The sequence below is a fragment of the Chlamydotis macqueenii genome, chromosome 11 (assembly GCF_036417535.1).
Source record: "Chlamydotis macqueenii isolate bChlMac1 chromosome 11, bChlMac1.mat, whole genome shotgun sequence".
Lineage (NCBI taxonomy): Eukaryota > Metazoa > Chordata > Aves > Otidiformes > Otididae > Chlamydotis > Chlamydotis macqueenii.
In genome coordinates, this window is record NC_141566.1 from 19,765,101 (window position 1) to 19,781,940 (window position 16,840).

General features: G+C 37.6%; 1 protein-coding gene across 1 annotated transcript in view; it reads right to left on the reverse strand.

The window, feature by feature from the left end:
* Positions 1 to 8,257: 8,257 nt before the first annotated feature.
* Positions 8,258 to 16,840, reverse strand: part of KLHL4 (kelch like family member 4) — a 45,099-nt gene continuing 36,516 nt past the window's right edge. Inside the window, exons 8-11 of the mRNA XM_086756200.1 lie at positions 14,873 to 15,035; positions 12,429 to 12,641; positions 10,658 to 10,829; positions 8,258 to 9,919 (exon numbers count right to left, since the gene is read on the reverse strand). Coding sequence (XP_086612326.1) covers positions 9,860 to 9,919; positions 10,658 to 10,829; positions 12,429 to 12,641; positions 14,873 to 15,035 — 608 coding nt within the window. The 3' untranslated portion in view covers positions 8,258 to 9,859. The remainder of the gene's footprint in view (positions 9,920 to 10,657; positions 10,830 to 12,428; positions 12,642 to 14,872; positions 15,036 to 16,840) is intronic.

The window sequence follows — 16,840 nt, forward strand, 5'->3', positions numbered from 1 at the left end:
ATCAGTCAAGGCTCTTAAATCATAGAATGGTTTGCGTTGAAAGGGACCTTTTAAAGCCTATTCAGTGCAACCCCCCTGCAAGGAGCAGGGACATCTCCAACCAGATCAGGTTGCTCAGAGCCCCGTCCAACTTGGCCTTGAATGTTTCCAGGGATGGGGCATCCACCACCTCTCTGGGCAACCTGGGACAGTGTTCTACCACCCTCAGTGTAAAAACTTCTTCCTTATATCTAGTCTAAATCTACCATATTTTAGTTTAAAACCACTACCCGTCATCCTATCACAACAGGCCCTACTGAAGAGTTTCTCTCTGTCTTTCCTGTTAGGCCTCCTTTAGGTACTGGAAGGCTGCTATAAGGTCTCCCCGGAGCCTCCTCTTCTCCAGGCTGAACAGCACCAACTCTCTCAGCCTGTCCTCACAGGAGAGGTGCTCCAACTCTCTGATCATCTTTGTGGCCCTCCTCTGGACCCTCTCCAACAGGTCCATGTCCTTCTTATGTTGGGGGCTCCAGGGCTGGACATAGTACTGCAGGTGGGGTCTCACCAGAGTGGAGTAGAGGGACAGAATTCCCTCCCTCGACCTGCTAGCCACACTGCTTTTGATGCAGCCCAGGATGCCGTTGGTTTTCTGGGGTCTGTTGCTAAATGAAACAAAAACTCCTGGCATTTAATCACTATGAATTTTAACTCTATTGCTATGTCCACATGCCAGATAATTGAAATTTGAATATATATATATACAATTTTCATCTCTAAGATACTAAGTATAGAGTGAAATAGATTTCAAACACCACATTGCTTTCTGATCTGACAAAATTATTTAGTTGGCAGGAAGAAAACAGGAAAAAAGTCTGTAATGAATGCTCTTGAATACTCTTACAGCTTCATTGCTTCTGCTTTGCCTCATGGTCCTTTTATTTCAGTGCAGTAAATCATCAAATGAGATTCTTATATTGTGTTTTATTGCATTTAAAAGATGAAATGGAATTTGAGAGGTTCCTCAGAGTTCTAATCTATTCCCTCTCGTTTCCTTCTGGGTTTTTTTTCCTGCTCTTCAGTGTCTGTTTTGGCTTCTGACCTATTCTCTCCAATCTTTCTCATTTTTATAGAATGTTGGTAATGAAGTATGTACAATGTTGCTTGGGAAAAACATGCCACAGTGATTTTTCTTTATTTTTAAAGTGTGTTTGATTCTATCTAGCAGCTGCAGGCCCTTTTTTTTTTTTTTTTCACAAAAGAATCTGATTACTGAGTGTGATTAAAATGAATTTTTCCTTATATGGTGAACTGTTTTCCCCAACTGTGAATCTGACAAGCACATGTTTTTCTGAGTGTCAGTGTAATACTTAAAGTTGTAAAGGCACAATCATCACAAGACTTTTTATTTACTATTGTCCAATACAAACAGTGGAGAGTGAAAGAAACTAATGAGGTCTTTGATAATCAATTCTTATCAGAAAAGTGTTGGGCAGAAGGTGGTTTTTCAATTACCATCAGTTGTTCAGTAGCTGTACACATAGGCTGTTTTTTTTCATCTAGAAGTGCTGATTTTATCTTTATTTTAAGAAAGATTAACTTACATTTGAATGCTTGAAATGAAAATGAAAACTGTTCCTACTTGGACAGCTTTCTTGACAACTGGCATAATTTTGTCTTGCATGATTTTACATGTAAGCACTGTCACATAACTACTGAACTAAATATTTTGAAGGAAAAACTCAAAGGTAGGCAAGTCCAGGCAACTGGCATGTAGAGCTCTGGGATATTTGTTTTTAAGGAGTCAATGAGACTAGCAGAGCAAGTAATGTGTAGCAGAGCCTAGCCGTTCTCTAGGGAAATGATGCTTTGAAATGTTCAGAGAAATTGGAAGAAAGCTTCTGGGTGGTGATGAGAGAGGGGGAGGGAAAGACAGGGACAGAGACTTTTAATGTAATCAGTTGCATCCAAATATTAGCTTTAGGTTTTAAAATAGACCAATTGGAGACTGAGCAGTTTGGGAGGCTGAGGCATTGAATCCATTTGGATTTTTTGATCTCTCTTCGTCTCTCCTGCTTGTATCTCAGAAATCAAGTCCTTTTGGGGTTTCTCTTGCCCCACAGTTGTAATTATTGAGGTAATGTCCTGAAGGACAGAGTGTTCTTAAAAAAACAAAAGCAAACTTTGCCATATAATACTGGTAGTTTGTAACAGATTATTGACGCATTTTGGTGTTTTTACATGTCCAGATAGAGCATCGTCAAAAATGCTGAGCTCAGACTTACCTTGAGTTGACAGGGCAAGTCAGCCAGTAATGAATAGTTGTCTCTGAGTAAAGTATGGCAGAGTAAAGAGTAGTTTTCAAATGGTGTTATACTTCACTTTCCCCAACATTTAAAGAAAAAAATTATGTAAAGCTGTCTTAAAAAAATGTATATATCTGATTTTAAACTGATCTCTATTTTCTGAAAGAAATCATTAATAAGCTGTATTTTTTGATGTGCTTCAACTCTTTATGAATTCCAGAAGTAATATCATTGAATTAATTCTCTAGGTGATAGAGAGAAATATAAAAGCAAGTTGCTACTCAATAGTTTTACAGAGAGGTGAGATGAGATGAGACTGTTGGAGAATCCTGGAAAAGTTGCATCCGAGATCTGGGAGCAGTGTCTCTGCTTGCTGCTACAGAGGGAGGATGATGCTCTGCTTTATACTCTGTAGAAAGAAATGTTAGGATTACATGAAGTTTCCTTATCTTTCAGGTAAAGCACATTCTATTCACCTCTTGCTCCTTTTCATGAATTTCCTAGTATGTAAAATGGGGAAACAGAGGAAAAAAAAATTATATTATATTTATGATCTTAACATCTATGGACTTGTCTTCCTTAGAAAAAGTGTCCCTTGTAGAAAAGGCAGAGATGTATAGATTATACGCCATCTCAGGGACTGCATCTTAAATGTGCCCGGGTTAAGTCCGGGAAAGGTGGTGTGGGCTAGCTGGCTAGTTGATGTGGGCTAATTGGCCAGCTGGAAAATACTGGCTTCTCTTCATTATTCTGTCCATGTGTCATTGACTTCTCATGTTGAGCCTTTGCAGTTAAAGAAAGGGTTTTCATGATTTGTGCTCAGTAAAAGAAAAAATGAGCAACTTTTTCAGTGTGCCAAAGCCACAGGATAGGCACAGGGCCAGCGATGCCAACTGTTGCCTTGGAAATATTTGTGAAAAGTGCTTTGCTGTAACTTTGGCACTTAGATGCCAAAATTCCTCTTAAGAGGTCAGCCGCACATGTGTTTGAATGTGGTGAAAGTGGAGGAATGGCAGACAGTTTCACTAAAAAATGTAGTAGGCTCCTGAGACTATGAAATAGGGAAGAGTTTATTTATAGTTAAAGGATAAATATTACAGGGTAGCTTCATATCCTGTCAGTGAGCCAGGATTCTCTAAAAATTGTCACATTGCACCATCTTCTGAGCAAACCCTGTATTGCAAACTGTCAAGCCTAAAGTCAAGTAACTAACAAAATTTATCGTGAAAAAAATCCTAGAAAATGAAGTGTGTGTGGCCCTGTTGATAGAGATCTCCTGTTACTGCACAGATTGAAGTAATGTGGACACAGTTCCTACAGCTCTGACTGTATTCTATTCAATCCTTGGTTTCTGCAGTTCTGAGACATCTACTACTGATCAGTTGAGATTGCAGTTTAGAGAAACTGCATTGCTCTTAATATCACAAAATGTTTTCTGGGCTGTACGTTTGGCAGTACATTACAGGAATATTGCAATATTTCTGTAATAATCTGTTTTGCAATGGAATACAGATGCTTATGATGCTTTAAAGCTTGAAAATCATGTGACCAAAGGGTAGCAGTTTTATAACTGCACGCAAATCGGTGGGGTTGTAGAAAATCAAGAGCAGAAATATCAGAAAACACATACAAGGAAATTATGTCAGGTGGCCTCATATACATAAAACCTAAAAATAATATGCATACAAAACCATAAAGTTCAGAAGACAGGTATATCTCCAGAAAAAAAAAAGAGAATGCTTGGTAAGAGATGAAAGCCTTACAAGTGTGTAATTTCGATAATCAATACCTATCTATCAGTCACACAATGGTTCTGAAGGATGCTTCACACTCAAAGGAAGGAGAACAGAGGACATTTCCATTTCAGATCACTGCAGTTAAAGTTAGGTGCCATTCTGGTTTTTTTATGTTACTTTTACTAGTTGTTGTAATTTACTGGAATTTATTGAACTTCTTTTGCAGAAGTTCGGTTTAATCTCTCCAGGAATTAATTCTAACCAATAAAATGAATTTTCCCCATAGGAAGGACGTATGCTGAAATATAGAAATAAATTTATTGCAGTTTATTCAGCAAGCAATTTTTATGCTGTCCAGGGTCAGAGAAAATGAGCTAATTTCAGTTCAGGATTTTGCTTTTGAAGCCCAGGCATTTAGCATGTATTTAGCATCACGCACCCCACCTCTGACTGAGTCTAGGGTCAGGTGGGGAGCAACAAAATTACATCATGTGATAACCATGTATAGAAATAGGCATGTAGAAGGAGATAGGGTTAGCCTCACATGGAACTTCATTGATTCCCTTCGAGGAAATTACCCTGGACGTTCCTTCCAGGCAAGTGCAACCATTTGTCTCCTTTCACATCAGAAGATTTATTTTCACTCTTCAACTAATTCAGCATGTACTGTAGAAAAGTTGGTTTTTTAACTTCCTCAGCGAAGGAGGCAGGAAAAAGAGAAGGTGGCAGCATGAGCTAGTTGACTAGGTAGCTCAATAAGCTTTGAATTTCTATGCATCTTGTTGACTTAGTGGAGATACTGCCCACCACAGACTAGTCTATTAACTAACCTAAGCGTTGAAATAATTGAGCCAAAGTCCTTCCTGTAATGTAGTTTTTCTACTATGGCATCAGGGAAATATTTTCTTTTTTTTTCTGTGACAGTTGTCAGTCGCTATAGTACTGCTTTTTCTGCCTTGTAGATGTGTTACGAAGCTGAATGCACCAGCAATGCAGTTACATTACTGAAAGTAACATTGCTAAAGTAACGGAAGGGATTTTTATGGGCTGTTCAGTTCTTATGCTCTTTGCCTAAATATCTCCTACTGGCAGACAGAGACATGATAGTGGTTAAGCTGAACCTTCAGTCTTCCCTATAATTTATTTCATGGAGTAAGTGGTATCCCTGCTTCCCATACATTATATAAAATATCATTACTGGTCCAGTTCATGTAGAGGTTATCTCCCAGTCTAAAGAGGTAAAAGGTGGTTTAAGGGGCCAGGGCTTTAAAAGGAAGAAAATACCATGATTTGGGGAGAAAAGTAATAGCACAAATAATCATCATTCTGCCAGTGAGAGTCACGATAAAAGGCACAGAGCAGTACAAGGTCAGAGACAAGAGAGGGTGGCTCCCTCCCTCACTTTGCAAGCGAGCCAGCTGTGGGTGCAGCTGTCAGGGTCCCTGATAAGCAAAGATGCTACACAGCCATTGCACCTACTCATGTTTGGAGAAACAGAGGAAAAGTGGAGGGTAACACCTCATCAGGGAGTATCTCTAGCGTTTCCTCTCACCTAATAGTGTCTAAACATCGCAATTCTCTCCAGTTGGCTTTTTTTATGTCTTCCTGTTAGGTGTCCAATTTCCTTTTGCGAATTGCTAGCTTCCTTTCACGTGATTTTTCACTGCTGTACAAATAATATGGAAGGAAAAAAAAAAACATAAACTAAGCTTTAGTACTAAAAACAATGAGAAACTAGTTTCTCTAGAAAATTCAGTTGCGCTGTTTTATTGCTTGAATTCAAGTATCTGCTCAAATTTTATTCTGATGTTTTCTAGCACTTATGATTTTAATTTCATGATAGTTCTTGTCATCACTTCATCCTAAAATAAATTATTTTGAAATTAATCCAGGATGCGAGTGTGTCATTGCTTTTATTCTTTACAAGTTGAAACAAACTTTCATATGAACAGATCCAAACAGGGTCACCAGCCTGTGCACAACCCGATTCCCAGCCATGCAGTTGCACATATAATCATTTGGTATAAGAAACAAATGCTTCGTTAATTCTATTTTCCATGGCACCTTAATAACAGATCTCTCAGTATCTCCTCTTCAGACAGAGGTTGAAGCTTGAGTTTTCACTGAAGGAGAAGATGCAGTTCTCCAAATGTGGTTTTTAAATCCATTCTCCCCCAAGCTGACTGCTTTAATTTACAAGCTCTCATTCAAATTCTCTGAATTTTTCTCTGTTTCATGCCCTTCCCATTTTGTCCCGCTTCCCCTTACCCATATTTATCTTTGTGTTGTTTCTATGATAAGATATGGCCTTACACTTAAAATTCAGAAAATGTACTCATTACCACAGCCTTCACGTAGAAATTAGTGGACTATCTCATCACACAAATACACATATGCAAATCTTCAGTCTGTCTCAGCAGTTGTGGTTCATGGCAGGAAGAGCTACTGAGTTTATCAGACTGAGGAATGCAGCTGCATGCTGCAAGCTAAAAGAATGCTGCATTTTTTCTTTCTTATGCTATTTTTTAAATAAGCAGACTTCATGACATTAAAAAAGTGCAATTTTCACAGTGCGATTTTCTTCTAATACTTTTTTTGATACTTTATTAAACTATGGGAACGGTGGTATATTTAAAGATATGCTTGAGATAATTGTTTATAACTAGGTGTTTTCCTGAGTATCCCGTGCCTTGTTTACTGATAAACCTTTTAATTTCAATTTGCAGGCTGAAGGAGGGTACAAAGGCAGGGGAATTCTGTCGTCTCTGCGGTTGTTACGTTTGCAAACCGTGCAGCTCTCAAAGGCTGGTCCGGTGTGTTTGTGTTGAGACACTCACCCGCGGTTTCTGTTCTTCAAAGCTGACCCCTTCTGTGCTCAGGTCTTCCTTTTCATTCCTTACTGAAGACTTGATTAGGTTTTTGGATATGGCTTTATATTTTGTCAACCACTCTGCTAGCTAAGGACCCACGCCTGCTTTCTCTCACTTGAGACTGTGTGCCGCCTTTTACCCCAGGCAAACTTCAAATTCTGTGTGAAGCCTGTGAGAAGGAGCCAGTGGTGGTGTCAGTTTATCGGTGTCTGTTCTGATGTGCCTCTTGCACGTGTCTTGGCATTAGTTGCACGTTGTTTGTAGAATTTGTATTTTAGAGTTTTTAAAATGGGTATTCAATATCAGTGCTTTCCAAACAAGAGTAGAATAAATGAGGTTGTGGTGGTCACTGGGAAGAGCGATGTGCTGCTGTAGGAGAACAGTGTGATGGAGAGCCTGAAGGATAAACAGTAGTGACCCTCTCCTGCTGATCCCCACAAGTTTGTTTGTGTGAACAAGGGCACAAGGCTGCTGCACAACCAAAGCAGGAGTGACAGTGAATAGGGAAAAATGTTGGTAGCTTTATTATTAATATTTTAAAGTTAATATTTGCTGCAAAAAGATGTTCCAAGTAGGTGGTCAGACAGGTCTCCTATAGGATAGGGGAGAGAGGGAGATAAAATTAACACCTGCCTCGCACTCACAGATGTCTTACTGTGCAGATTCACTGCCAAGCTTGGTGGTTACCCCCTTGCATTTCCTGCAGATTATTGATTTAGTGGGAAATAAAAATATATTCCTCCTCTGAAGTGAATTTTCTCACCCCACGACCCACTAGCTGGTTTAGGGTTTGTTTCCCATTTGCTTAGCTCATTATGTCATTTTGAGTTGGAAGGGAAGTTTTGTGTTTGGGGTTTTTTTTTTTTTTTTTCTTCTGCAGAATAGATATCAAATGCAAATAATGAAGTTCATTCCTTGGCCCACCAAGCTAGCAAGGGATTTGTGCGCTGACCTAGAAATTCACAACTGAATGAAGGTAATTTGAAGCTGATAAGCTGCTAATTATCTATTGCTAGGCAGCCTCATGTAATGGCCCCAAAAGAAAGAATCATAAAATACAGTGTCCTTTCATGCCTCAACCCAGATGTCTGAGGGCTGGGATGTGTGAGCCCCTTTCATAGAAAGGACATCCTGATACAACAGTGTTGGTAACTAGTTTAGACTCAAAGAAAGAAAAAAGATGACCTCTATCTAAAAATAAGTGCTAGGTGGAAGGTAAACTTTAGTTTTTGTGGACCAGATGCAGAGAGGACACCAAGACACAGGATCTTTTGTTCTTTTGGAGTACAAAATTAAGATTGACACTTCCGTGTTTTCTCTTCTGGAAAAAGGTGTAAAATAAACCCCACAAAGTTGTTAAAATATGGTCTACGTTTTCTTAGCAGAGAAAGTACAGTTTATTTGAACGTAGCATGCTATATATAAACATAATTGATTTTTAAAGTTAAAAATGTGTTTCCTTTTATAAATATGCTTTTGACAATTCATCTTTTGAAGCATTCAATAGGATTAATACTATACATTTTTTTTTAAAATAGCATATTGCTGAATTCTGAAAACACAATATCCTCTCAGGAAAGTTAGTCTATATGTTCTGAGAGTTTTAATCTCTGTCCTGAATTTTCTGATACTGACAAAACCACAATGTAACAAACACTAAAGTAGATACTGTCCAAATATTGTGCTTTACAGCATAGAATATTTTACATACATTCTTCTTCTAAAATACACTTTCAGCATTTGAAATTATAAAAAAAAAAAGAAATTAATGCAAAACAAATCAAAACTTTCATTAGAAATTGGCACACAAAATACCATGCGTATGTAGTATTATATGCTGTTTTCAAGTTTTCTTTTCGAGTATATTCTTGATTTGTAGCATTTTTTTAATTTTAAATAAAACATAAACATGCTTATATAAATGGGATTTAATGTTACACAGTGGATGTGGTTTTTTCTTACCATATTTCTACTGTACATGAGAGAAAGCTGGTAATCTTCAGCTGAGGTCAAAGACTGATATATCAATATGATATAAAAAATTCATTTTTAAAGTTATATTCAAGGAATGTAATTATATGATTGTTTTAAAGTTGACTGCATGGTGATTATCCCAAGAATAGTTAAATTAAATGCATACTGACAGATGGTTTGTGGGCAAAGACAAATCCATTAATAACCTGACACATTGTGATCAGCATTAAAATATCACATATCTATGCACTGTGAAAATGATTGCAAATTATATTAGCATTGTGTTTTGACAAAAGAGATTTCTTTCTGTTGGCACATACTTAATAACACAAAGACACCTTAGCCCTAATATTTCTTAACTCGCGCTGTTCAATTAAATATACTGTTAAAAATGAGTATGATCACAGTACTGGCAGTGATGGTGGTTGAATAGCAGCCATATTCTATGCTTCTCTGATTTTATTTTAAAGTAAATTTAGTAATTTAATTTCTAAATATAGAAATGAAGTTATTTCTGCAGAGAATATTCTGTTGCCAATTATATTTATGGGCAAATATTTCTCTCTGTGCAGTTCTGTTGAAGGTTTTTCTCTTATTCATTTTCATTTACTGAAAATATAAAGCTCTTTTTATAAACATTAGCATTACTGCCAACAGAGAAAAGAAAAAAGATTATGAAATCTTATACAACCATTTATCACTTTACCACTGCATTTTATAAATAACAGATACACTTTTGTTACAAACCTGAACCTTTTAAACATATTATTGTGTTTTTTTAATGTATTAGGCATAATAAAATAATTCACGTATGCAAAATTCTCTGATTTTTGTAGTGCAGGAAGACACTCTTGTGCTCTCTTAGGATAGTGGGTCGGAGAAGTATTCTCTATAACAGAGGGCTGCTAAGATCTGTGTAGTCTGCGCTGCTTTCTGGAGATGTCCCTTATTTTCATGAAACTCCATTCAAAGTTTAGTTTCACAGTATTTGTAGTCATCAGGGCAACTTCACAACAACAACACATGCTCCAGCCCTTCCAATATTGACAGGAACTTCCTAAAAAAGGGGGGGGAGGCGGGGGGAGGGAAGAAAAAAAAAAAAAAGAAAAAGAAGCAAATATTTTTAGTAGACTCCTATGGATAGGACTAGAAGAAATTACTTGCAGATTACAAGGAAAGCAATTTGTTTATTCAAGCTAAGATACTGCTAAAAAAAAAAAGTGGATGTAACTAGGACTCTGAAAACACAGTTTTGGCTTTTGGGGCTTAAGCAGTTACTGGGAGTTATGGGAGTGTAGGCTGGTGGTGTTGCTTTTAACTTCTGTAAAAGACCTTCAGATCCTATGTTCGAAAAATGTGGACTGCGTAGCTACAAAAGGAACTTGGCAGTTTTACATATTTCCTCTTGGTCTCAACGGTGGTGACCATGAACATGAGAACTTGGAAGTGCCTCCAGCAGAGGGCATTGCTGGCCAAGGCATGGACATGCCAGCGCCAACACATGGAAGCATTTCAAGCACAAAATTATTTGTGCGACCTGGTTTGCTTGTCCACGCACTGCCCACTGCCTCCACCCTTTAGTCTGAAACATTTTATACAGTTATTTCACAGGAGAGGCAACCAATATTTTATACAAGCCCAACTACTGTATTACCGCATCCTAATACATAACGTTTCACAAAACCCATGATAATTTTGCAACATAATAATTTTTACTTTGCCCATTATTCAGACAGATTTTTTTCCTGTCTGCAGGAAGAATTTCTACTGTTTATTAGGTAATTCTTCTTATTACCTCTGTCCACTCATTATTTTGAGCATCGTAGGACTCCACGGTATCCAGGTACGTGTGGCCGTCATAGCCCCCAACAGCATATAACCTGTCCCCGAGAGGACAAATTCCAACTGCATCCCGTGGCACACTCAAGGGGGCCACTGTTGTCCAAGCATCTGTTTTAGGATCATACCTAGGATGTTTTATGATCAAAATTAGAAAAATACATTATAGAAATGTGTTTCAGATTTAAATTACTGATATTTGCTTCTTTTCTCCTGTACACTATTAACTAGTACTGAGAATTATGAGTAAATATTTAGTTTACCCACTAGAGGGGTCTTCATACACATGAAAAATGCCCATATCTTTGCTTTTTTATTACAGCCTCTCCAAGTCAATCAGATTAAACAATCAACACATTTTGAATGTAATTGGGCCTGAAGGAATGACCACATGGCTATCAGTTGACTGAGCAAAGTTAATTTCAATATATTCTTTTTTCTCTCTCCATAGACGTTTTTGTTTTCTGTTTCTTGTTAGAACTAATGTTTTATGAAAATTTCACTGTAAAATAAGTTAAGTATCTCATATGGTTCATGAAAGTTTGTAACACAAAACGTGTGGCGGTACCTTACATCAGGGTTGGTTTTATTTCCAGTATATATCTATCTCAGTCAGTTTCCAATATAAATTCAAGTGAACTCTGGGATAGTTCCAGCTTTACATCATCTAACTGAGAACAAAACTTAGCTGTTGTTATTCACAACAGGGAGCTGAATACTTGCGTGATTTGGGGACAAGAAAGGAAATCTGAGCAAGAGGATACCCATGGCCCATTTAAGAGCCAGAGTCGCTCCCGCTCTATTGTGGTCCCTTCTCACCCAGGGCTCGTGTTCTCTTGTCCTCCTACATTTGTGCTACGTGCCACCACAGTGGCAAAGCGACATTTGACACACAGTACTTTGGTCTCTGAAAAGAAATATCCAGTATGTACATTTTCCTAAGAATTCTGCTTGTCAGTGGACAATACAAAAATAGGATGAAACAGGGATCAGATAAACAATATTTTCTTTTTAAAAGGTAATTACTTTCAGACATGGATATAAAGCCAGCATCTCACTGCTTACAGTTGTGTGCTGCCAAAATCCTTTATCCAATATATTAGTGCCCTGTTTAGTTTTAGAGTGTGAATTCAAGCTGAAGAAGTTTGCTTTACTGCATGTCTACTTTTTTCTGCTTGCTAAATCTGACCTGTAGCACATGTTTTATCCCAATTTCCTATAGCAATATAGTCTCTTACAGAAACAAGGTGCTTTCTATTGGTTTCCATTAGAAAACACTTGTGTAGTGACTATTGCCTGTTTAAGTATGGGGTGTTTATTATATTTTTAACCTTTTGGTCATTATCAGACAAATTATTGTAGGAAGAAACAAATGAAAATTATTTAGTTCCTACAATATATGACACACGTAGCCCAAACCTGAGTTTTGGCATGTAAGAAATAAACAAATTCAGCATGTGGCTTTTTTTCCTTGTTAAGTTTTCTTTACCGGGCAGCTCAAACAGAACGGAGAGCTGGAAGGAATTTGCTTCTGAGGGTTAGTTGTTCTCTTATCACAAGAGCACTGGAAATCAGTTATGCTGCTCAAAATATTATTTTTAAAAGCATGTGTTTTACAAACAAAACATTCCAATTGTGAAGAGATTTCCCTTGCTTCTCTGAATTATTTTATATTTCCTTCCTGGAATGTAGAAAAAAAAAAGGTTAAAAGAAAAAAAATTCCTTACCTTTCTACACAATCGGAAAGTCGAGAACAGTGGTTGGAAGCAGGTGCATCGTGACCTCCCACAGCGTATAAAAACCCATTGTAGGTTGCAACACCAACACCACCTCTTCGTTTCGACATGGACGCGCAGAGACTCCACTTGTTTGTGTGTGGATCAAAACATTCCATTGACTTTAAGCAGGAGCTCCCATCTCGTCCACCAACAGCGTACAGTCTGGGATAATTACCCACAAGAAGGCAAACAATTTTGGTCTTTAGTCTCTCATTTTAATAGCAATTTTATTTTATTAACTTTGAAATTATCTTTATGCCCATTACTTGCCATCTGACAGCTAGACTCTGGAACTTTCTTTGCACAAAAAGTTTTGTAGGCTATGTGGAGGAAGTTATATTCTTCATTTGCAGTGTAAAACTAAGCTTAAAAATGGATATCAGCTTCTTTAAATGTGAGCTATAGATGGAATTCAATTGAAAGATGTTACATATGTTTGAAACATATGGGTAGTATTCACTCTGACAGGCTTATGAATTATTTGACATCTCAGTATCACATTGAGCATTTTTCTTACACTTAGTATGTAAAAGAACTTTAATAACATCATTATATAGAAAAACATATGTCAAAAATACATTAACTCCATTTTCGTCAATGTTTGAATTTAAGAAAATCTGCTGGACAGAAGTTACCATACAGGTATGTCAGCTTGTTTGTTCAGCCTAAAAGCACTTTGCAAAAAACTGGAGTTTTAAACCAGCTGATGTTGGGACAACATGTAAGAAGAAATGGTGGAAATTCACATTAAGAAGCATAGAGGTTTTGTGGCTTTTTGTCAATAAGTTTTACAAAGCCTGAATTTCTTTTGCATTTCAAGCTTATGTGGATGCTGCTAGACTGTGATAGTATGCATACTGGATGTAACAGCAGATGTATTTAGATGTCGAGTCTGCCAATTTTCCAGATCCCTGTCCAATCCTGGCTATTACTTATGCAATGAAACTGAATTTACTTAGTGGAACTAATTAGAGACGTAGGGAACATGTTGACTTGTCCAGAGTAAGTCACCTAAAACAGATCCGTTGAATTTTGCTTGAGAAGTGCCTGTTTTTCTCCAGTGACTGGAAAAATTTGTAGACCTCTCTGATGTATAGTTTAACTAGAAAATTCTTGTCTACTGTTAGAAGAACACAAAATTTCTAGCTCTCTCTTCTAAAGTTTGTGAATGGAAGACGGATTTGAGTTCTGTTGTGCAGTTTGCTGTTTAACCCGTAAAATTCTTGAGGATCTGATTTGTTTTCTTTTCACGTTATGCCATTAGATACACTGCACTTGTTTACACAGCTTTCACAGAGAGAGGAAATCACTGTATATACAAAGAGATTGGTTGGGATTTTTTTGTTTTCCGTAACATGTCTGGAAACATGGTAGTGTTTCCCATTCTCTAAGGAAAAGAACAGATATACCATTATTGACTAGTGTTTTGAATAGACCATTTATCGATCAGAAAGTGTTGCTCCACAGAAACTTCAAGACTTTTCATGTGGGGCTGACTAGAAAAAAAAAATATGGCATGACTTAGGGAAACATGAAAAGGAGAAGCTTTCTGCTTGGTTAAACCACAGCAGTAGCACTGAATGATGGACATTTGATCTCGGCTTCCCCTGGTACGCCAGAAATTGCATCACTGGACTAACAGACGTGATAGAAGCCAGGCTGGAGACAGCTTGTGTCGGGAGTGATGAGAACAGAGTCAGGATCGGGCTGGACAAGGTGGTTTCCTGCATGTTGCTGTGGAAGGTACCAACAGGAGTTTCTGGTGAGGTTCATGCTGAGAACATTTCCTCTGACATACAACAGGGACCTGAACAGGCAGTTCTGCCTCTCCTGGACCTTTGAGTTAATGATTAAAATCATGCCATGTTTGAATGCAAAACCCTGACTTGTATGTGAAGAAGTTTTGCATTTGCAAAGATCTGTTTGCTGACAGATTTGTTTCTGCTTTTTGTCCTTCTCTTTCTCTGGAATTTAAGAAGTGAACGGGGAAGCCAGTGATAAAGTTTTGGGATAAATGCAGTTGTCTGCATGCAACTGTAATATTCCCAGTCCCTGCAAACTGTCAGCACTAAGAGATTGCCATAGATTTAAATAAGTAGGTGGTTTGGCTCAAGCCATGCTCTCCAAAGAGACCTGGGGCCTTTTACAAGGGTTCTGTATTTCTAGCACCAGACCATGTTGCTATCTATAACTTAAAAGGGCTAAAATACAGTTAAAACATGACTGACCACACATCAGGGGGAAAGCTTTTCTTTCTTATTTTTGTGCATTATACTCTCATTGTTTTCTTGAGGTGATTAATTACTATAAGACTGAAAACAAAATTGAAGAAACTGTATTTCCAAGGAAGGAAGCAAATGAAAAACCAAAGAGAGTTTTTCCTGTTGACATACTTGCTATTTAATGCGGCAACCCCGACGGTGCTTCTAGGGGTTGACATGCTAGCAACGTAATTCCATTGCCGTGCTTGTGGGTCCCATCTTTCTACTGTATTAAGGTAACTCCATCCATCATGGCCACCAACAGCATACATTGGTCCTTCAAGCATTGCTACTCCTTAAAAGATAGAATTAGGGACAAATTACAGCATCTAATAATTTTAATGACCGATGGTGTGTTGACTTCATACTTTAATTCCCTGTAGGCAGATAAGCAATTTCAGCTGGTATTAAACTTATTTTAAAGCTGCCTTATCATTTGGCAGAATAAACAAAGATATACAATGTTTTTCTGAATAAGCATTATCTTTCACCAACAGATTAGAGGAAAGCTGCTTTAGTTCTGATGTTCTCTTCTTGGACTTTTATCTCTTCCAGTTCTGTTGACCTTGTTCTGAATTAAATTTGAGCCCCTGAAAGAGAAGCAATGCTTTTCTTTTTTTTTTTTTTTTTTTTTTTTAAAAAAAAAGGCAAAGATTGAGTTGGGTAATGAAAAAAAGTGTCCAAACCAACGACCTATCCCTTTTTCTGAGCCAGCTGAAGCTCTGTAGTCCTGCCAGGATGAAGCCTGAGTGGGTGGGGAGCTGGCTGTCCTTCCTAGCTAAAGTACTGTAATGTTTTAGTGCCTGGAAGGGGAGCACACTTTGGGATAAGAGCTGGCTTGTATCTGCTGTCCTTGAGACACAGGAGAGTGAACTTGGCTGTCTCTGCAAAGCTCTGTGTGGACATACCCTGTGTCATTGTCCTTCAGAGAGAAGGGCTCTGGTGCCTCCCCTTTGGGGAGCATCTGCTTCCTTTGTTAGGTAAGGCAAAATGTTTGAATCTGGCTGCTTACAAGTTTTCTAAATCCGTCTTTTCAGGCCTTAATATACATGGCCTGATTTTTTTCAAAAGCGCTAACTCTCCAGAAAATCCCACTGCAGCTAACAGGAACTGAAAGTGTAAGGCAGCTGTGCAAACCAGGCTGATGCACAGATCGAAGCCTGCTTTTGGGCACTCAGATTTCCCCATGACCGTTGTTGGGTAGAATTTATGCCCCTGCAGTTGGTAATTGTAAAAACTTCAATGAGAAATATTTAATCTCTTTTGTCTTCTTTCCCTTTGCTACTTAGTCGTATTTGCTTTTATAAATTTAACAGACTAGCTGGTGGCGACGCTACACTGTACTTTCTCCACTGCTTGGTGAAAAAGGTGATAGAAGCCACAAAGATTTACTGAAAAGTTCAGGATCAATCTTTCTTTATTCCTTGAAATAAAAATATTCTATGTCATTTGAACTTACCAATGGTTTCAAGCAATACCTGTTTCTGTAAACTTAAGAGAAGTTTTCGTAAGAAGTGTGATATATAAATAAAACAGAAATAATCATATTCCTTCCCTTACAGTCTCCTCAACTGTAAACTTATCCTTATTTTTCATAGTTCCAGAAATAAATTCTAGATTTCATATTACTCATTCACTGTGAGTAATATTAAGGATTATTGTGCATCAAAGATAATCAGCCATGGCAGCGCTCTGCAAAACTTCTTGTAATTACATGAAAATTTAGGGAAGTTGTACTTTTTTCCTTACCGTAGTGTTTTCTTCACTGTGTGTAATTCTCTGGTCTGATTTTCAGAGGTGTTTGTTACTTATGTGCTGAACTTAAGTCATAATTTTAAAAAACCCTGAAAATCAGATTGCTATTGTATTACAGATGTGTCTCCTGACCACTAAATTGAACAAAGAATTAATTATTTTTACTGTTGCTTATATTTTGGAATTTTCTGAAAGCAAAACTAACTGTGGAAGACCAGTGCAAGTTAGGTGAATACTAATAAATATCATTGTCATTAAAAATAGGGCAATAGGCAAAGATGTCTTTAAAAAGTATCTTCTGCATGTTATTAAATGCTTTAAAAAGTTATGTCCACAGTGCTTGTG